Genomic DNA, 22637 nt, shown 5'->3' on the forward strand with positions numbered 1-22637 from the left:
CCTCTGCGGTATTCACCAGACCTTGCACCTTTGGATTTCCATTTATTTTTGTCTTCACAAAATTCTCTTAATGGGAAAAAAGTCAGTTCCCTGGAAGACTGCAGAAAGCATCTGGAACAGTTCTTTGCTCAAAAAGATAAAAAGTTGTGGGAAGATGGACTAATGACGTTGCCTGAAAGATGGCAAAAGGTAGTGGAACAAAACAGTGAATATGCTGTTTAATAAAGTTTTTGGTAAAAATGAAAAATGTGTCTTTTATTTTTACTTAAATACCAAACAAAAATTACTGATAGTTATTCGTTGTTCTTTTGTTCCATGATCCTGCATGCATCAAACCTTTCAGCCAAACTGCTGATGGCTACTGCTGCACCTGCCCCATTCCCCACCCTCACCCCGCCCCTTCACCCTGGAGAATTCTGGCCAGAGTCAGAATGTCGCAGACTCTGCAGATCTTTTCCACTGCTCCAGCTCTCAGCATGTGACCTGTCTTTTCCATCATGCCATTACACAGAAGCTCTCTGACAGTCCTCCCATAGAACCCTCAAAATTTCCCGCTTCAGTGTCCATCCCTTCCTTCTAGTACAATGCAAGTAGTATCCTTCCTGTCCTGCTCTTCTCAGCTCCCCAGTCTAATCTCTACACTCCACCCAGGGTGGACACTTGCACACACACACACACACCCAAAATTCCACCCTGGAGCTGGCGACCTTCTGTGACTTCTTTTGCCCTAAGAATCCACTGCAACCCTACCACATGCTCTCCAGGCTGTATTACCCTGACAAGTCATTACTTTTGAAAAGCACAATTAACATCAGCCTGAGCAGATTTCTTCATTGCATTCATTCGGGTACAATGTGGAATCTGAGGTAGCCTTTGAGAAAGGCGAAGACAGTCCAGTGGAGGAGTTGTGTACTCTGAGCAGTGAGGAAGCACTCCCATAAGTTAGTTTGAAGAACAGTCATTGCATCCGTTTAACAAGAGATGGGGCTCTTAGGAGTCTCAGAGGGCCTGCTGATTTCTTGATTTATGAGGGGTTTTGCTGTTGGAACAGGCCATGAGAGTATTTTCACCACAAGCCACAAAATCCTAAGACAAATCCTAGTCTTGGACAAGCCTGGTTAATTGAAAAGAGCTCTCCTTGGTCCACATTTATTCAAAGTGCAGTGAAATCTCTGCGCAAATTTTCTAGAAACTTGAACCAAAAGTCTACCTTTAGAAATATTCCTTAGTGATACATTTATTAAACTCTTCGGTCGCATACATTTTTATGATGGTCGCACAAAATTTAAATAAGGAAGCTGAGGGTAGGTGGAAATCCCAAAGCTGATGGTAACCCGAAACCTTCTATAGGATTTACATAGACTGGCTTATTTGTTACACACCTTGGCTCAGCAGAACCACTTTAGAATAAAACTGCAAGATGAAGACTCAGTGAGTAAATCAACCTCTATTCTAAAGGTTGATTACCTGGGAGAATTGACTTCTAATGAGAAATGCTAGGCTAAAGAACCCTCCTGCGCTGGTCTCACAAGCCAGATCCAGTATCTTTAATCCCCAGGAGGGAACGAAACAAGGATATATTCCAGGGCTTATGATAGCACTTCCAGAGCAACTCTGTCGTTTCACAGTTTTGGGGGCCAAAAGAGACATTGGTGTTCTCTCCAACTGGAGATCCTAAACAGGTTATCCACAGTGAATAACCTGTATCTTGAACTTGGGAGGCACATCCTAGGTCTTCAACCACCATCCTTGGTTGGAAGGTTTGGATTTCTCTCCATGTTAGAATTTCCTCACCTCTTACATTTATTACAAACAGCTGTATTAGGATTTTATTCAGGGTTTGAGGCCACATTCCTCATCATTTTTAGTGATTCCTTCTTGTGCATCTTACTACTGAGGTCTTCTTAGTTGATGGTTGCATAGCACAGAGACAAATCCATGTAGATATTTCAACCTGGAGCATTTTCTCAAATTCTGTTGACGCTTCCATGTCTTAGACATGACCTTAAGATGTTACCCAGACTTTCCTGAAGGCAGACGAAGCCTGTTTGCCTATGAAAGGCCTAACACAGCACAGTGTTCTCAATCTAGAACCATGAACAGAAGCTGGCATCTCTTGGATTCCCAGTCACTCCAAAGGGCAAAGTAAGCAGCTGAGGATTGCTGGTCTAGTGAGAACTTTGTGGGCCGGGGAGATTCTCAGTTTGAGAGCATTTGTAACTGAGGTGGGAAAAGTGTCAACTCAAACGACCTTTTTCTTTGGCTTAAAAATCATTTAATTCAATTTTTGGAGTAGATAACATGTTCATATGGTTCAAAACAAAAATTTAAGAAAATTCCATTTTTAAAAGTGTCTCCATTTTCTTTTTAAAAACAACTTATTTTGTATGATTTCATCTTTATTGTTTTTTTGCGTTACCGTTCAGTCCCCGTATACCGCCCTCCCCCAGCCGTCACCGCACTGTAGTCCGTGTCTGTGAGTCCTTTTTCCTTTTTGCTGAATTCCTCCATCCCCTAACTCCGCCCCACCACCCACTAGCTGTCATCCTGCTCTCCATCTGTGGGTCTGCCCCCTTTTAGTTCATTCATTAGATTCCCCATGTGAGTGAAATCCTATGGTACTTCTCTGCCTGGAAAAAGCAGCATCTTTTGAAGTGTAAACGATACACAGGCATCCCTTGTCAATAGTGCAGGTCTGGCTCCAGAACACTGCGATAAAGTGAGTACCACACCAAAGCGAGTCACACTAATTTATTGGTTTCCCAGTGCATATAAAGGTTATGTTTACTCTATACTATAGTCTATTAAGTGGACGGTAGCATTACACTTAAAAAAAATGTACATACCTAAGTTGAAAAATATTGCCATATAGTGCTAGCTATCATCTCAGTCTTCAGTAAGTTGTAATCTTTTTGTGGTGGAGGGTCTGGCCTTGATGTGGATGGCTGCTCACTGACCAGGGTGGTGGCTCTCGAAGGCTGGCTGGCTGTGGCCAGTCTGCCACATCTGTGGACTCTTCCTTTCACGAGTGATTTCTCCACAGGTGCGAGGCTGAGAGCAGTAGACCCACAGTGAGACTTCTTTCAGAACTGGACTTAATCCTTGATCCTGCCATTACTTCATCAACCCGTCTATAAATCCATACACCATCTGCCTTTAATGCTTGCCCACCTGTCTCAGTCATTTCTCCCCTGACACGTGGCGCTCTGCCCCTGACTTAAATCTCACTGCTAGAGGACCCCTCCGTTCCTGTAGAGGCCTTGCACGCCTAGATTCTTAATGTCATGCATGCAACTGTAAAATACACACCCCAACTTAAAAGCTATTTGAAAAGATTATACTTTCCAAAAATTTTACTAAATCATTTATTTTTTAAACAAAAATATACATTACATCTCAGATTTACAGAACGTAGAAATAATTTATCCAAAGCAATTTGCATTTTAAAATTGTTATTATTGCACCCAGCAACATAAGTCTTTGACACATTTGCATTGTCGACCTTTCCCACAATTCGCAAAACAGGAGAGAAATTTGAAACTGAGAATTACACAGGCTAACTTTTCTTTACACACACAAAAACCAAGTTACAATTTTTTATTTACAAGATAAAGAGAAGTTGTAAACTTTCAGAAATTTGCTTCCACAAAGAACCGTACATTCTTTTATCATATCCAGAAGATGAACTATGTACATACTGAGATCCCCTCCTAGGAATTCAGTGGGACAGGTCATGGGAGCTTCCGCAGCCTGAGGAACAGACTCACTGAGGACCCTTCTGCATCCTCACGAAAACAGTGAGAGACCTGGAATGAGAAAAGCTTCTGGGAAACTAACTCTTGCCTCTCAGTCTTAGAAATGTGGTTACCAACACCAGCCTTTTCACTCAAGATATAAGTGAAAACGAGGTCTCTGTTCAAGTCTCTTATAAAATACTTTACATATAGGCAGGCACAAAGTTCGCTTTTCAAAAGAAAGCTTTGCAAAATATTCTGCAGTTTATCACTGATATCCTCAGTTTTTTTAAAAAACGTTTTTAAAAGCCCATAAATATTTAAGTGCATTTTTTACAAAAGTAGGGAATGAATTCGCCTGGTGCCACAAGAAGTAACTAAACTAACACGGAATAGTCGGCGTAAAGGTATGCAATGTGCTATTTTAACCTCACATTAACCAGAAACAGGTGGAAATCTTGTACTTAGGAAATTTGGACTAATTTTCCTGGATTGAATGGTGTTAGTAAACCAGGTGGAGAACAGGAAAACATGCAGCCCACTGACGACTCTGAAAAAGCCGTGGACCACTGAGCTCCCAGGTGGCGAACATTCACGAACCTTTTGTCATTACCATTGTAAAGAAAAGATCCCTGGGAAATTGTGGTTGAAGATCCCAGGCTGAAAAGTCGAATTCTAATTTAATAATCCAATACCATTTGAATTGAAATACATTTTCTAATTCTGTTCTAGATTGAGACTGGGTTAGAAAGTTCCCTTCGAATCTTGATGAACATAATCAGTTGAACAATAGGACTTTAAAAAAGGCATTCTTGGCTTTGCTATTGCTTGATAGTCCAATCCAAGTAGTTTGTCAAGGTTCTGTCTTCAAAATCCTTGTAACTAGTTCAGTTTTTAAAAAATAGTCCTGAGAGTTTCATTAAAAAAAAAATAAGACATCTCCCCTGCGTGCCCGCTTCGCTGCAGGCCAGCGTGGGGCCCGAGCCTCAGCTCTCCACAGTCCGCCTGTACTCTGCGTTGCCCTCGGCGATGATCTCGTCCAGGGGCGCGCGCTTCTTGCGGATGCTGCGCCCCGTGGAGATGAGGTCCGCGTAGCCCCGCTGGTGGGAGAAGGCGTAGGCGGAGCGGCGAGAGGACGCGCCGCGACGGAACACGTTTGGCCGCCGCTTCCACTGCTCTTCCGCTTTTAATCGTTTGCGATGCTTCTGAATCTACAGAGGGAGAGAGAGGGGACAAGGCTGCAAGGAACTGGCTGACCGAGAGGAGATGGAGGCCTGCAATGGCAGAGGAAGTCTGGCCGAAAGGAGGGGGGCCTGCGCGAGCATGAGTGTGAGTGGGGCGGCTAGACCGGCTTACACCGTGTCGAGAGAGGAACAGAGAGAGAGAGGTTATGTGCGGTTTCCAAGGTGTCAGAGCTAGAAGATGGGGAACCTAACTCTACTGTTTTCCATTCTTAAATCACACTGGTTCAGGTTCAGGGGAAAACTCTTCCTTCCCCTTGTTGCTACTTGTCAGTGGTCAGCGGAAAGGGACATCCGGGGGTTACTGCAGGTTGCCTGCTTAGCACCTGCGCTCTGATGGAAACTGAGTTTATCCAGAAACCCCCTCTCCCTTACAGACTCATCCCTCCGCGGTGCGGAGACCACTCCCGGGGCTGGCGCTGGTTGATCTCCCCTGCTCTGTACTAAGCCAACAGTGGCTGTGTGACCTAATTCTGGCCAATGAGACTGGAGGGAAGTGTGCTGGGCCCTTCCTTGAAAGTTCCCAGGCTCCGAAGGGAAAGTGATAGAGTAATCCCCTGGATATGGATGTGTAGTGATGACTTGATGCCTGGAGCTGCTGTAGAGCTGACCTCTGGATTTAAGATGAAGCTAATTAGATAGTAGAGGGGAGGGATGGAAAGAACTTCAGTACTTTGCTCATCAAGAGAGCCTGAAGGCTGCTAATTATCATGTAAGTTGAGGTGATACATTTTTGTTCAGCCACAGCTTTCTGTTACTTGTATCTCAAAGGATCCAGGTACAAGGTGCCATTTTTCTTTAAAGGAAGAAAAACACCCCAACCTATTTGTATGGCAGAATGTTACTAGTGTGTGTAATTGTCAAATTGATACGATAGTTATATGGAAGGTCTATACTATTCTCCCTTTTACATTTGGTAATTTTTGTAATAGAAAGCAAGCAAACAAAAATGCGATCCCCAAAGGTCTTATATGCAAGATGGAGTTAGAGAAAGAGGTGTAGTCTTTGAAAATGTTCACACTAGACTTCCCAAGAGCTTAGAATTGTGCCGGAAAGCTGTACCCAGAAAATGCTTTTTTGACTTCTGTGAGGGGCGCTCAGAGTTAGGAGAAAGACTTTTCCCCCCTGTACCTTATCACTTTCTGATGGCCAAATGGTCATAGACAAGAAACGAATGGCAATGACGGGCAGCAAGCACACTGCGACGGTCAGAATGATGGTCAGCCAAATGTATGGCTGTCTCAGGGCATTTGAAGCTGTGCCTGTAAGAAACCAGAGGAGTTGTCACTGGGCCCTTTCACCCCAGGAAGCAGTTGCTGGTTGACAGTCCATAGTTGGATTCTCTGTGGTAAAACTTTACAGCCAGATTCCCCTCCCAAATCATCCCATCACTGCTCAAGGAATCAGCATTTTAAAATCAGATTAAGCAAAGCCAGACTTGGAAGGTAAATTCTTTGGAACAAGGCAAGTGTGCATAAGTGAACAAATAAGGGAAAAAATGTGTATTTGTTGACACTGAATTGATTTAAAATGTGAAATTAGGCAATCTAGACTTCTGAATATTTTTCAGTAACTTAAAAAAAAAAAACCATCCCAGCACTTTCCAATTTCTGGTTTTGGTTTGAAACTCCAAATATTAATGGGCATGGCCATTTGTGTGATAGGCTTTGTACTAGGTGTTTCATACAGATCATGCCATTGAAATCAGGTCTGAGAGGTGAGTGTTTCCCTCTTTACTATGTAAGGAAATTGAGCCTTGAAAAAGTAATTTGCCCCAGACAAGAAAACTAGCAATGGCAGCTCTGAATTAAGACCCGTATCTTGACTCAGCTAGGCGTTTTCCACTGCAGTTTGGCCTCTAGTTTACGTCAGTGGAAGTAATTATTCACTTCTGTAATGCAACCAGATAATCATAGATTCACCAAATTTTAAAACTAGAGCCAAATTTGTCATACTTCCTGTATTTACACTGTAAGTTTCTAAAAATAATGGTCTTTATTCTTTAAATATGGTTTTTATTCTGATAAATTTGTATGGGTTTAAAAACCACTGCTTATGGGAATAGTCTAAATCACTAGATACTAAAATTTTAAAACAGAGTCAGTAAAGAAAAATGCAACAATAAAAAATGATCTCAATCCCAGGAAGAAGAGCGTTGCCACAGCAACTTCTTTTACAACAACTGGTAGTAAAACAAAAAGCAATCTCGTTTCAAAAAGTAATGTTTCACAGGAAAACAAGTTTATGGGTTTTGTTTTTTTTTTGGCCATTGTAAATCCAAGCTACTCTATTCAAAATGAGAAGCTCAATTTCCAATTCATGATATTTATAATATTTATGAAATTAATGCAAAGCATTTGTCAATTTGTCATATACATTTTTTAAAAGATTTTATTTATTTTTAGAGAGCAGGGAGGGAGGAAGGGAAAAAAACATTGGTCAGTTGCCTCTCCTCTGTGCCCCAACTGGGGACTGAACCCACAACTCAGACATGTGCTCTGCCTGAGAATTGAACCCATGACCTTTTGGTTTACGGGATGACACCCAACCAACTGAGCCACACTGGCAGGGGCTGTTATACATTTTATACACTTGTGAACTATTTTATTTTCTATAACTGTATTTATTTCTTTGCATACATATCTCCAATGATGTAGCCCACTTTTGAGTTCTAGCATCCTATCATATGGGATTCTTACTTTGACTAGCTAATTTGATATTCTTAGGTCTTTGGGTTATTTCCATTAAAAAAATAAGTGGAAATGCTGTGGTACAATCTTTGTAAAGATTACCTTTCCAAAATTTGGTGTGTTTTACCTTAGAGTATTTTCCGCCAGTGGCAATACTGATCAAAATGTACAAACAATATTATAGTTCATTATGTATCTTTAGATAGTGTTTTGGAACAGTTAAACTGTATTACAGTGCTGTCAGCGATACGTGTATTCTCAATTCCCAATAAGCTACCAATATTAGGTTTTCTGGGAGGGAGAGCTTTCATCAAACTTAACAGATGCACAATTATGTCTTAAGTTTATTCTAATCTGCTTCCCTCCCATCATGTAGCCACCTTTCTAACCCACCACCACTGTCACCTTCTACTCAGAACATTACTTTTCACTAGAGTGATGTACAGCCTGTGTTTTTACTTACCTGAGGTTGTATCAGACTCTAATCATGCTTTTCTGTACACTTATTTTTGGAACTGAGAAGATACCAACCTGTAAATTGAAATGCAGATGGAAACAGAACGTGTATTCCAGCACTGTGAAAGTCAAACATGATGCCAAAATAAAGTGCGATACTTCCGAAAATTGAAAAAGCATTCACAAAAGTCCAGTAAGAAGTATCCAAGCCAATCTGTTGGGAGACCAGAGAACAACAAACAGAGCACTCACTTTGGGGCATTAGCAAGAGAGAACCTAAGGATTCAGCAACGTAGGTGTGACTTGGCTGGAATCTGAGCAATCAAACTATCCTCGGCTCAGGCAAGAAATAGGAAGTTTGCTTGGTTGTCGGGGGGAAAACAGCATTCGTGTACTGTAAAGTGGCAGAGGTTCAGTGGCGGGGGTGGGAGCCCATTGGGTATGCCCACTGCTCTGTGTGCGGAAATACAGGTACCAACAGATACGGAGAACAGGTGACTAAAACCACGCACCTGGAAATTGACCGTTATCACGAGAGCAGAGGCAATTGTGACAGCAAAAGATTGGTAGTCTGAAGGCGCCTCGCCATCCTGTCCTACCGTCTGCAGGTAAGCTCCCAGAGGTATGAAGAAGAGGATCATTGATGTTAACACCCCGTGCAACAAGCTCACGAAGAATCTCTTATAGTTGAATAATAAGTCTCTTTGTCCCACTGTATATAATCCAGGGAAGCGGAGGCTCAGTTTGTCACTCACATCCTTAAGGGGAAAACACAAGAGCTGTGTACTTTGCATCAAGAACCAAAGAACTCAGAGAAATACAACTTATCTGTCACAACAGGTTTCGACTTAGGTTTTATGAAGGCAAACACTGAAGAAAGTAAGTCATGAATAGTTTCAGTGTACAGCCATCAACCTCATTACTTCAGTCCACGGAAGTGTATTATTTTGCTATTTATGGAAAGAGCAAATTAGTAACGTCAAAAAAATGTAGGGAGGCTATTTTTGCCTCCTCAGAGAGTATGTTGTTTCTTAGTCTCTGGGAAAATACTTTCACACACAAGTTGATGAGTTCACTCCAAATTATTCTCTATATGTGTTAAAGCACTTTCTCTAAGAATGGCTATGAGATAAAATGTGAACTAATTTGGGAATTAATAAGTTTTGGAAAGTGTTGAGATAATTTACTTTAAAAATGAGTAAGTTATTATAAAGACATATCAAGAAAGCCTTAGCCTCCAAAGGAAGATTATAAACTCTTCTCAGTGAATTCAACCCAGGCACAAAAATCCTTTGATCTTACCATTCAGCGAGCAGCATAGCTGTTCCTCTCGTTGCCTGACAATGGAACTGCAGTGCAATTTGCTCGGAACCAAGTGAAAACCCCAAAGAATGCCTTGAAGTACTGCACTTGCTCTGAACTTCCCTAAGAGGCCCTCCGAGTGTCCCTGCCAGCACATGGCTCCTACCTGGTCGAGCAGCCCCATGAGGAGCACGGGCAGGCTGGAGTACAGCACGTTGTAGAGGGTGATGAACCAGTCTTCGTACGCAGTCTGAGGAGAGGACAGAGCCTGTGTCATCAGCCAAGACAGTGCCAGCCTAGTCGACATGCATATTCATCTGTTCTGTTAGCAGGGTGTCTCCAGGTTGAGCGGGGACTCCTGCCATAGCAAACACCCCTCCTCTACACCTGCAGATGGCATGACTTTGTTTCTATGTAATGGGTAGAATAAAAACATTCCATAGAAACCAATTTTTGCCTTAAATGAGTGGGGATGGTGTACCCCCCAAAGTTTTTAGGAACGAAATCTATTCTATTTGAATAAAGCTGGAAATTGAGTCAGTGTTCAAGCCCTTATGTCCCTCAATGAATTAGAAAATATAATGCCCACTCAGTGCCCTGGCTGGTGTGGCTCAGTGGATTGAGTGCCAGTCTGTGAACCAAAGGGTTGCCAGTTGATTCCCAGTCAAGGCACAGGCCTGGGTTGCAAGCCAGGTCCCCACTAGGGGGCGCATGTGAGACAACCACCTCTTTCTCCTTCCCTTCCCCTCTCTCTAAAAATAAATAAATAAATTCTTAAAAAAACAAACAGCCATTCAAAACCACATAAGTACCATTTAGATTTTCTCTACTTTTATCTTGCAAGTCCAGCATTGCCATTCAAACATTTTGTAAACCAGAATTTGAATGAATATAAGAAGTGCTGCTGAAAGTGATAAGTGAGGCTGTGCACACACCCATCCTCAGGGTGGGACAGAGGAAACGGGCTTACTCGGCACCAGCAGCCACACACAGTCCTGCAGGGACACGGGAAGAAGGCCCCAACCCTGCTCCAGGTCCTCCTGGCCCCGCTTTCTGAGGCCGGGCTGATACCATTCGTCCGTGACATAGCATCACAGAGGTTTGGGCAACCACAGACACTGACTCAGGTTCATTTTTTCACTAATGATATTTTTCTACTAGTTTAACATATTATATATGCCCACCATTTCCATTTCAGCAAAAACTAAAAATAAAATCCAGCAACAGACAGAGACGTGAAGATAGATCTGGGATCATCTAATATTTACATAATCCCTTTAGCCTTGGTCATGATATAATTTTATACTTTCATAGTTGAACCATTTGTTATCACTGTTCTTTAATAAGCAAGATAACGTGGAACAACATTTAAGGTGAAAGCAAAGACACACAAGCCAACAGGCCAGGAACAAACTCTACCCTTTTTAAGGCAATAAAATATTGTTAAAGCACCAGAGGCACTTTAGGAAAGTAATCTGGGTCTTAGGCAGCTGTTAAAAGACAGCGCACCAACCCTGTAAACCAAATAAACAGCTAACAATGACAGTACCTGTGCAGAGTACCCGTTGAAGAAGGAGTACCAGAAATGAACCAAAGTAAATGCAAAGTTCTTATAAAAGAAGTATCGCAGGAACTTGCACATCCTGATGTAAGACCACCGGCCGTGCACCAACAGCAGTCTCTGCAGGTATCTGAACTGAGCAAAGGAATAGTCACTTGACATGACAGCTTGCATGCCTTCTTGTCCACTTATTCCAACTCCGATGTGGGCAGCTATGGGGCAGAGGGAGAAATGCTGTTACTCAGAAGCCTATTCAAAACATTGAGACGATCATGTTTCCATAGCAAAACAAGACTATGGAATAAAAAATATAAAATTCTTGCTCACCACTCCCCCCCACTCTAGCTTCTGAACTCAATTCCATGTCAGATGTACAACTTGCTGAACAGAGCACGTGGTTGGGCCTCCGTAAATATTTGTCAAAGGATCTCAGGTGGATGGAGAATTCTACTTGGATTATCTGTCCAGCTCATAAGCCACCCTTCCCTCCCCCCACAGGGTGAGTCCCAGTCACCCATGTGTAACTAGTGTGGCCCTGACTCTCTAGCCACAGCTGAGTCCACCATGGCAGATACAAAATCTATGGTAGATAGTGTGAACAGGCTCTCCCAATCTTCATTTCACCCTGTTCTACTTGTAGATGGGAGTACAAGTAATAAGCCTAAATTGCCTAGACTCCTTTACATCTAGGTTCTTTGTGAATTATTGTATTTTTCAAACGATAAGATGCACCTAGGTTTTAGAGGAGGAAAATAGGAAAAAGAATTATGAAGCAGCAAATGTGGTAAAATATTTAATAACATAAATAACATAATAATTCACCAATATAAATGTAAACAGAACCCAACAGCAGCATTAACAACCATTATTCCTCCCAAATTGGGAAGGAGGGGTGCATCTTATAGTCTGAAAAGTACGGTAAGTTCCACTGTCCAACCCATTTGATACTTGGAAGCAGAAGTGAACTGAAGCCCAGCATCACTTATTTTCTGCAACAGAGTTCATGTCTACTCCCCAGCTGCCAGATGTTGACCAACCACTGCAAAGCCTTCTTAATCAAAAGGCTCTTGAGAAGGTCCTCAGAGCAGACTCTCCTCTAGTAAGGGATACGAGATGTTAGATACTTAGGCCACAACCAGCTTCTTCAAACCAAAGAACTTATATGTACAACTCATGCGAATGGACTAGTGGGGGGAAATGTTGGTGGGAGGGATGGTACAGGGCACAGGGGGATAAAAGGGAGAAAAAATGNTTGTCCACTTATTCCAACTCCGATGTGGGCAGCTATGGGGCAGAGGGAGAAATGCTGTTACTCAGAAGCCTATTCAAAACATCGAGACGATCATGTTTCCATAGCAAAACAAGACTATGGAATAAAAAATATAAAATTCTTGCTCACCACTCCCCCCCACTCTAGCTTCTGAACTCAATTCCATGTCAGATGTACAACTTGCTAAACAGAGCACGTGGTTGGGCCTCCGTAAATATTTGTCAAAGGATCTCAGGTGGATGGAGAATTCTACTTGGATTATCTGTCCAGCTCATAAGCCACCCTTCCCTCCTCCCACAGGGTGAGTCCCAGGCACCCATGTGTAACTAGTGTGGCCCTGACTCCCTAGCCACAGCTGAGTCCACCATGGCAGATACAAAATCTATGGTAGATAGTGTGAACAGGCTCTCCCACTCTTCATTTCACCCTGTTCTACTTGTAGATGGGAGTACAAGTAATAAGCCTAAATTGCCTAGACTCCTTTACATCTAGGTTCTTTGTGAATTATTGTATTTTTCGAACCATAAGATGTACCTAGGTTTTAGAGGAGGAAAATAGGAAAAAGAATTATGAAGCAACAAATGTGGTAAAATATTTAATAACATAAATAACATAATATTTCACCAATATAAATGTAAACAGAACCCAACAGCAGCATTAACAACCATTATTCCTCCCAAATTGGGAAGGAGGGGTGCATCTTATAGTCTGAAAAATACGGTAAGTTCCACTGTCTGACCCACTTGATACTTGGAAGCAGAAGTGAACTGAAGCCCAGCGTCACTTATTTTAGCATTTCTGCAACAGAGTTCATGTCTACTCCCCAGCTGCCAGATGTTGACCAACCACTGCAAAGCCTTCTTAATCAAAAGGCTCTTGGGAAGATCCTCAGAGCAGACTCTCCTCTAGTAAGGGATACGAGATGTTAGATACTCAGGCCACAACCAGCTTCTTCAAACCAAAGAACTTATATGTACAACTCATGCAAATGGACTAGTGGGGGGAAATGGTGGGGGGCAGGGCACAGGGGGATAAAAGGGAGAAAAAATGGGACCACTGTAATAGCATTATCAGTAAAATATACTAAAAAAATAATAACCAACCCAGCTTCTTCAGTCCATCCAGAGCTTTTATAAGTACCCAGTCCCTTGTACAATCACTACGTGCTTAAAGCACCCCAGGTGCTTTAAGTCCTACACCCTGTTCTACGCCCTGATAGTTCACCCAAGCTGGGCTGATCAGTCCGTTAGTATTTGGAGTTAGGATCTGGGTATGTTTGTGTCTGAAGCTGTAAAATGTAAATTCTTGAGGTGTGGCGTGGATATATTTTCTCTGAGGGGCTCTGAAGGCAGAGAAATAAATCATCCAGACTAGACAGAGGGAAAGGCAGGCAGACGGACATGGCTCCTGGTGAAACTCCAGGTCCTGGCTGTAGCATCTTCTGAGGCCTGGCTTCTTGGGCAAAGTGAGATATCTTTGTGTCCTTCAAAATAAATTTCTTTTTGTCTTAAGCTAGCTTTAGCTGTTCTCCAACACATGTAATCAAAAGAGTTTTGCCCTGGCTGGTGTAGCTCAGTGGATTGAGCACGGGCCTGCGAACCACATGATCGTGGTTTGATTCCCAGTCAGGGCACATGCCTGGGTTGCAGGCCAGTTCCCAGCAGGGGACTCACAAGAGGCAACCATACATTAATACTTCTTTCCTTCTCTCCTTCCCTTCCCCTCTAAAGATAAATAAATAAAATCTTTTAAAAAAAGTTTTAACTTGGATACTATTAGACTTTCAAAATCTGAATCATGGCCTACCATTACCTTAAGGCACATTTTAAATTTTGTATGTAGGGAGGGAGTTTTCCAGAATAGATTTAAAAAAATGATAGTCACAAGTTTATCCATTATTCCAATAGTCAATAAATCACATATGCATTTTAGAGAATTACTCATTTTTTTCTAGGTCTCAGAAGTCATGAAAGTGCAGACAGTGAGATCAATTAGAGAACATGTGTTTGGAGAACACAGCCTATTACTCAGACCCTGAGAAGTGGCTGCCAGCTCAGTAGTTTCCAAGTAAAAGACACTCCAAAAATCCTTCCCTGTGTGCAGAACACGAGGTCTGGCAAATGTAAGATGTAGTGACTTGTCTAAACCAAAGTCTTCAGCAACACTTTGCAATTCTAAAAAAATGGAATAAATTGTATCTCATTTAGTATTTATGACCTGTTTCAAAACACACAAATAGTTTTTATCCCCAGCCATGATTGCCACCTGCTCTTTCTTACCAAACCGTGGTCTTCCCTAACCAAGCAACAGAGGGAAATCAGGAGATTCTGTTGGAGCTGAGGCTGAGGAGTGCCTGCCACGGGCCCTGGCATCTGGTCCAGCCTTTCTGCTCGGCAGACCAAGGACAGAATGTGCAGTGATTCGCAGGGTGGTCCAAGGCAACTGAGTAGATGTACTTCATAGAGCTACACTAGCTTTCCTTCCCTCCTAAATCTAACGATAGGTGCCTAGATTTTCCTGAAGTTTCAAATGTGGCTTTAAGTGCACCCAGTAGATTCCTTCATAAGTCCTTCACAAATGGATCATTTCCTCAAGCCATTCCACCTCTGCCTTTCCTTTTTAGTGTTGCCTTTTTATTCTTAGGGTCTTGGACCAAGAAAAACCAGCCGGAGGCAGTAGACATTTTGAGGCACAAGGCGGGGAAGAGGGCAGCTTGTGAGAGTCCCTGGACCCTTGCTAGGGGCCAGAATGCAGTGGGGTGCAGTCGCCTCTGCTTCTCCTGCCCTGTGTTTGTAAACTGTTAGCAAAGGGACAGCTTTTTGTTGACACTTAAATGTCACTCTACTTTATAAACAACAAGCGGTTTTTTTTGCAAAGTACAAAAAGACACTAAAAGTACGTGACTAAAGCTACCGACTTCCAAGGAAACCTCAGAGTTTCCTTGATTTTTGTCCCAAATGGATGCTCTGTAGGTTATATATAAAAGCACCTGCCATATAAACAGAGCTTATTACACTCCTTAAGAGAACTTAAGAAAAATAAGTCTCTCTCTAAGGTTATCTGTGTTGATGTTTGTGATCCCTTTGCTATTAATAGGTGAACTCAGAGGGTAAGTTTTAAGGTAACTACCCCCACCCCCAGCCAAACATCTAGAAGTCTGCATTATAACTGCATACAGATAATGTCTGAGTTCCTTGCCCTTTTGGCACATCTAGGTATGCTAATGAGGTATCATGGGCGAGAAGAAGCTGAGTGCAGAGGAAAGAAGATTTAATTCAGAGCAAGACATGCCATTTGCATGGAAGCACAAGCCACGTGCAAAACACAGCGGAGAGCAATTAACCCGGCAGTGGCGACAGACACATAATAAAGAAGCAAGAAGACATACATCATACAGCTGATCCCTGTTGAGGAAGGTGAAGTTGGAATATTCTGAGCATGTATCAGGAAGGAGGAGAAGAGACTCTAAGAAAAGAAAGACAGATGCATGAGTCACAAAACAGGCCAGGTATAAAACTGGTTACACACACGCCCAGCACTACAGGATGCGTGTATACATATGCAGTAATTGTTCGTCTGAATAGTAACATCACAGAGCTGGAGTGAACACTGGAGACAGTTTCCTCATTTTCAGATAAGCATGTTGGCAGCAGGATAAGGACAAGTATTCAGGTCTCCCTAGCCTGGGCATTTTCATCACAAGATATCCTGTATGGTGATATGGGAAAAAAAAGGACCAGGATTCAGAATGCTTTTGAGGGTTCGATTCCGCATGCGTTAATACCAACACAACTGTATTTCTCTGTGTGACAGGACAAAACCTTTTCATTTGTGCAAACCCAGGGCCCTCCAACCAGTAGAAAGACCTTTGGCAGTCTTCTAGCAGAGTCAGGAAGACAGCGAGACTATTTTGGAACTTTGCTTCAGTGACAAATGTGTTGCTCTGAGCTCACTCTAGGTCTCCCAGTGGTGAAGTTCTAACAAATTTACCAAAGGCAAGAAGAAAGCCCCCGGGAAAAAATGCTTGCGGGTGGGGAGAATAATCTCAAAACGAATACTGGAAAGAGTTCAACAGTGTATACCAAACTTAGCAGAACTTTTAACAAAACTTATTAAATAGAAGGATTTTTAATAGGCCCCAAAGAAATATGGGAGAAGTGGTAGGAGGGGAAGAAATCAGAACACATAAAAGAAGGAAACGAGGATAAAGTTACCCATATGACACTCGTCTCTACCTGGCCCTCTGTGAGGGGCATTGCCATGCCTGCTGTCTCCTACTGGGGGCACTGTAAGCTTCCTGAGGGCGGGGGCACAGGTGTGGCCATCTTGGTAGGGTGCCTTTATCAAACATCTGCTTTATGAAAGCCCAAGCAATGCAATCAGAGTAAACCACCCTCAAAAACGCCCCTGCCACATCTTGAGCAGTTCGGGCCACACCGTCGGCCTGCGCAGAACTCACTTTTGATCATGTTGACGTCATTGGCCCCATCTCCAATGGCCAGCGTGATGGCTTTCTTGTACCTCTTCACCAGGTCCACCACCATGGCCTTCTGCTTGGGGGTGACGCGGCAGCAGATGACCGCGCTGCACTCACAGGCCAGGTCGACAAAGTCCTTCTGCCGCTGCTCCTTCTTGGCCTCCAGCCTCCTCTTACTTTGCGTCCGAAATCGCCTCTCCTCCTCCGTCCGTGGGAACTTCAGCCTCAGGATCTTAGTTGTACTGGTCTTTTTCTCCAGGAGGATTTCATTCTGTGAAATCACCGAGGGAAAGGGTTACAACCATTTCAGGGTTGGTTGGTTTGTTTTTTTACAACCATGTCAGTTGTTATATCAAAAGTTCCAGTCCCAAGATTTTTGTGATGCGAAGGATAATTCGTGGACTATGTCATTGCTTACATTGTTCTACTTATAAAACGTTTGCTATAAAAATTTAGAAAATAGAACAATGTACAAAGAGGAAATTTAAAATAGCCATTAGTTGATAAACCAGGTATAACCACTATTACCAGTTTAGTATAATTTATTTCACATATCATAGAACGAGAATATTAAGTCTCAAACTTGGGAAATTGCACTTACATTTATAGGCTGAAAGATTTTGGGGTGGGCAGTTAATAAGGCAAATCATCAAAGCATGGTCCTTAGTGAACTGCTGTAGTTTGAGCCAAAGGCGCAGATACCCTAATGGTGTACGTACCAACCAAGAACCAGTGATGATTAAGGCACGGTTTCCGCCGGGTGGAAAGAAAGGCTCGTGTACTGGGGGTGCAAATTTTGCATAGACTCCACCTCTGTTCTCCTGGTTTTCCACCCTTGTGTTGAGAAGAGCACTGGGGGAAAGACATGGAAGTGTTTAAAGTACAAGGCCATGAACGGGCCCTTGACTGTGAGAGAATTTTGACAGATGCATATAATCTTTTTATGATTGTGGCAAAAAGTTAAAATTTATCATCTGAACTATTTCTAAGTGTACAGTTCAATAGTGTTAAGTACCAGTGGATTCACATTGGTTATACTGGATACCAGTGTTATACCAGTATCCAGTATAGCCAATTAAATAATTAAATAATTCTCCACTCCCTCCCCACCCCAGCCCCTGGTACCCACCACTCTACTTTCTGTTTCTGTGAATTTGATCACCCTTGATAACTCATATAAGTGGGATCATATAGTATTCCTCTTTTTGTGACTGACACACTTAGCCTCATGTCCTCAAGGTTCATCCACATTACAGCATTTGTCAGAATTTCCTTCCTTTTTAAGGGGGAGCAATATTCTATTGTGTGACTATAACACATTGTGTGTATCCATTCATATCCTGATGGACAGTTGGCTTGCCTTCACCATTGGCAATTGTGAATAGTGCTGCTGTGAATGTAGGTGTGTAAATATTCTGAGTCCCTGCCTTTAGCTCTTTGGGATTATACCCAGGAGTGGGATTGCTGGATCATACTAATTTCTTTCAGTGAAACGCTTCAGTGTTTCCCGTAGTTTCTGCACCAGTTTACATTCCCACCAGCAGTGAGTGAGAATCCCTGTCGCTCCATATCCTTGCCCATAGTTGTAATATTGGTTTTTTGTTTGTTTGTTCGTTTGTTTACTTGTTTTGAGAGGAGTCATCTGATAGGTGTGAAGTGATATCTTATTGTGGTCTTAGTTTGTATTTCCCTAATGCTTAGTGATGCTGAGCATCATTTCATAATCGTGTTGGCCATTCCTATATCCCTCTGGAGAAATTTCCATTCATGCCCTTTGCCCAGTTTTTAATGGGTGACATACAATCTTTTTTTAAATATTTTATTTATTTTTATTTAGAGGGGAAGGGAAGGAGAGAGGGAGAGAAATATTAATGTATGGTTGCCTCTCGTGCGTCCCCTGCTGGGAACCGGAAACAGGCCTACAACCCAGGCATGTGCCCTGACTGGGAATTGAACTTCGAACGTGTGGTTCACAGGCCTGCACTCAAGTCCACTGAGCCACACCAGCCAGGGCTAATGGGTGACATACAATCTTACTGTCTTAATTCCTCCACAATGGGGGCACCATGTTCTTGGTGCTTCATTATTTGCCAAAAACAGCACAAGGAAGATACAATTGAACATGTTCAGGAGCAACAGAAGGAAGGTGATCTCAATCCGAATTGTAATACACTGAGGTGAACCCTGCCACATTATAAGCAGGGGCTACTATTCAGTAGAAAGAAACTTATTTCCACATAAAGTCTGGTTTTGAGAAATGCTCAGTGAGTTTTATCAACACATTATTGAAGAGACCACATATAACATTTATGTGGTAGCAGAATGAGTCACAGGCTTTTGGAGTGGAAAGGTCTGTAAAAATACAATCTCTTTATGTTACAAATAAGGAAAGGAAGCCCGACAGAGATGATGTGATTTGTCTGCAGTGCATTGATGGGAAAACTGGAAGGAAGACTCAGGTCTCCTCTCAGGCTGCTCTCGTTACTCACACAGCCATGATTTTTCACTTTCAAGGACAGGTTTCTCAACCTTGATTCTATTCAAATCTTAGGCCAGATAATTCTTTGTTGAATGTGTTTGTCCTTTGGACTGTGGGACGTTAAGCAGAATCCTTGGCCTCTACCCACCAGAAGTCAGGAGCACCTCTCCTCCCAATGTGACAACCAAAGACAACTCTAGACATTGCCAAATGTTCCATGGCGGGCAAAACTGTGCTAGAGGCTTAGGTATCTACTATCCATTTGCCACAGTAACTTGATTTTTATTTTCTAGTGGAAAATCAGGAGGGATCAAGACAAGTCTGCTGCAACTCTGACTTAGGGCTAACAAGACATTCCAGCACTGAAGTATCAGGCCTGCCCATCTAGACAAGATTACAGGTGTCACCCAAACATTTCCCTCCGGGCAGGACTGTGGGGTTTTTCTATTTTCCCTTGAAAAGGTGACATTCCTAGAAAAGACGATATAGGAATGTAATTCATATTAGTTTGTTAGTGATGCCTTAGGCCCACTTCCTGTATCAGCAGAGAAAGCTGGCCCCTGGAAGTATAACTGAAGGCCCCAGTCTCCCTACAACGTAACATGGTCAACCTTGGTTACTCAGAACATGGTCAACCACAGTTACTCAGAGCTGCGTGTTGTTCTCCTGCATCACGTAAATGTGAGGAAACTGTCTTAAGTGACAATCTAGCTCCCCTCGCTCTGTATCTGCTGTGTCTTCCACACCTACTCTTGTGTTCATAAAAACAAGACGCTAGATACTGCCATCATGTAGGGCTTTTACTTACTTTATATCTTCCCCATAGCAGATAGTGGTATCTTCAGTAAGAAGTTCACAAGCAAATCCTATATTTTCAGCAGTTTCTACAACAGGAAAAAAATGAAATCAAATGTCATTCCTACTGATGAATTTAATAGGCTATCAACTACATTAACTGATTACTTAATAAATCAGCATTCATTGACATTTTAAACACCTTCAATTCATGTGGTTTAATCATTGTTGTGGGTGGGATAGGGAAGATACTGTTTCTATCAACCTTCACAGGGGTCTCCTACTGGAGATTTTTCCCCCTTTTTCCACCACCACCCATTTGTTTCAGGTCAGGGGTGTGCTTCCCCTAGTTTAGCAGAGTGTGGAGCCTATTGATAATGTTAGAGCAAGAGAAAGTATCTGGTTCCCAATGAGGCATTTGTAGAATAAAGTAGAATAAACACCATCCAACTCTTTGTTGAGCTCAACTAAAAATTTAAAGTATTCCCTTGGGTATAAAATTTTAATTATAATTTTCAAGCAATAAAATGGGCAAGAAAAAGAGTTGTTCCGTGTTTTATAGCATTCTAACCTATGCCAACACATGGTAGTATTGGGGAGGACAGAAAGCCAAGAAGGATGGTGCGCCAAGACAGTAACCCACGTCTGGCTGGAGAGACAAGACTGACCACAGGCAGCAAGACTCGAGCAGGAGTCCCATTACGAGGACTAATTGGGAGAGTCCGGGGAAGGACGCAGTCGGGGTGGGCTGTGGTAACGGCAAGGTTTCCAAGGGCAAGTGTCCACATCCCGAGGAAAGGATAGTGTTTGTGCAGGATGCAAAGTCTGAGAGGTCATCTTGGGCAGCAAAACAGGAACCGTGAGTGTTTGTGAGTCAACACACTTGCTTCCCACACAGCGAATTACCCTTTTTGTCCCCGGTAAGCACCCAGATCTTAATGTCCGCTTTTGCGAGTTTTGAAATGGTTTCTGGGACTCCATCCTGGAGCTTGTCTTCAATAGCTGTAGCTCCCAAAAGCTGCAAGGAACATTTTTAAAAAAAGAATTAGCAAATAAGCAATACATGTGCTATAATAACAAATTGCTAGCCTGCAAAGAGAACAAGGGCTAATTATGTACCCCGGTCGGTTTTCTACTTGGGTGGATGGCTGGCATGAATGGGGAAGGTTGCTGTGTTTCACACCCCAAACCAAAGCCACTAAAAACTATTTTTTTAAGAAATTGGCAAAGACAAAAATGCAAGTACAAAATCAAGGACAATAAAAACACACTTTCATTATGTGTATGGTATTTTATATGGACATAAGCCAATTCTTGCCAAAAGTTACTACTATTTGTTCAACATTTTCCATGAATCTAAACTCTACAGGCAATAAATGTTAAACTCTGAAAAATTTCATTTACAAATGGTATTTCCCCTTGTTTCAAGGGTTTGTCAGACAGAAATCATTTCAGTAACTCTCACAATGTACTTAGTCTAGCTTGTTGTATAAAAATTATAATTTTTATAAGTAATATAAAATGAATCAGAATAGAACCTCTTTTTTTAGGTTTCTTTTTTAGTTTTAATTTTATTTACTTATTTTTGGGAGAGGGGAAAGGAGGGAGAGAGAGAGAGAGAGAGAGATATCAATGTGTGGTTGCCTCTCAGGTGGCCCCTACTGCGGACCTGGCCTGCAACCCAGGCATATGCCCTGACTGGGAACTGAACGGGTAACCCTTTGGTCCACAGCCCACACTCAGTCCAGTGAACTACACGAGACAGGGCAGAATAGAACCTCTTTTAAAAAATTATTTACTTATTTTTAGAGATAGGGGAAGGGAGGGAGAAAGAAAGGGAGAGAATCATTGATTGGTTGCCTCTCCCATGTGCCCTGACCAGGAATTAGGCTTACAACCCAGGCAGGTGCCCTGACCGGGAATCGAACTGGCAACCTTTCACTTTGCAGGACAAAGCTTAATCAAGCGAGCCACGCCGGTCAAGACATAGAACCTCTTTTAATGTTTTCTGTTTCCCATGATGGCAACTTCTATTTTGGTTAAACAAAAGAAATTCAAAATAACCTAGTTCCATTATATCAGTTCCAAATGCTGAAGTTAGAATTATCTTTCAAGCATGAGATCAAAATGTCATAAAACTTAATAAAATTTCCAGTTTTGTTTAGAATATCAAGGGGAAAATTTATGAAGGTTAAAACTCACAATTAAGTCTTTTTCTATCTCCTCATACACTTTATCCAGGGCTTCATCCCGGTTGGCTGAGGCCACACTGGCAGCCATAAACTTTTTATTCCATTCTTCAAATTCTTTTTCTTCAATTTCCTTGTAGCAAAGGCACAGGGTTCTCAGAGTCTCACTTGCAAAGACCTGTTTTATTTGAAAGACAACCCATTCACCCAAAGAATGATCAGTTTTGTGTAGTTCAAGATCAAATTTGAAATCTTACTTGAAATAATACAATAAGAGAATTTAAAAAGAGACCATGAAAAATGATAGATTTGTACAAATATACTTTATAGAGGAATTTAAACAAATACTTGTGTGTTTCTAAGTATCTTCAGGATCCTAAGACTGTATTTCTAGTTCCCAAATTAGTTAAAGGGAAACATAAACCTTCTAAATCAAGTCACTA

At 42.2% G+C, this 22637-nt stretch overlaps 1 protein-coding gene across 2 annotated transcripts in view; it reads right to left on the minus strand.

Moving 5' to 3' along the window:
• Positions 1–3503: 3503 nt before the first annotated feature.
• The window catches only part of ATP8B1 (ATPase phospholipid transporting 8B1), a 112903-nt gene continuing 93769 nt past the window's right edge, over positions 3504–22637 (minus strand). For both annotated transcript variants that reach the window (XM_037034919.1, XM_037034927.1), the window contains exons 18-28: positions 22208–22372; positions 20912–21023; positions 20019–20094; positions 17451–17583; positions 16714–17002; positions 10973–11196; positions 9590–9673; positions 8634–8879; positions 8197–8335; positions 6107–6237; positions 3504–4945 (exon numbers count right to left, since the gene is read on the minus strand). In XM_037034919.1, coding sequence (XP_036890814.1) covers positions 4721–4945; positions 6107–6237; positions 8197–8335; positions 8634–8879; positions 9590–9673; positions 10973–11196; positions 16714–17002; positions 17451–17583; positions 20019–20094; positions 20912–21023; positions 22208–22372 — 1824 coding nt within the window. In that variant the 3' untranslated portion in view covers positions 3504–4720. The remainder of the gene's footprint in view (positions 4946–6106; positions 6238–8196; positions 8336–8633; positions 8880–9589; positions 9674–10972; positions 11197–16713; positions 17003–17450; positions 17584–20018; positions 20095–20911; positions 21024–22207; positions 22373–22637) is intronic.

This window comes from Sturnira hondurensis, unplaced genomic scaffold (genome assembly GCF_014824575.4).
Source record: "Sturnira hondurensis isolate 20B ecotype Veracruz unplaced genomic scaffold, ASM1482457v3 Scaffold0001872, whole genome shotgun sequence".
NCBI lineage: Eukaryota > Metazoa > Chordata > Mammalia > Chiroptera > Phyllostomidae > Sturnira > Sturnira hondurensis.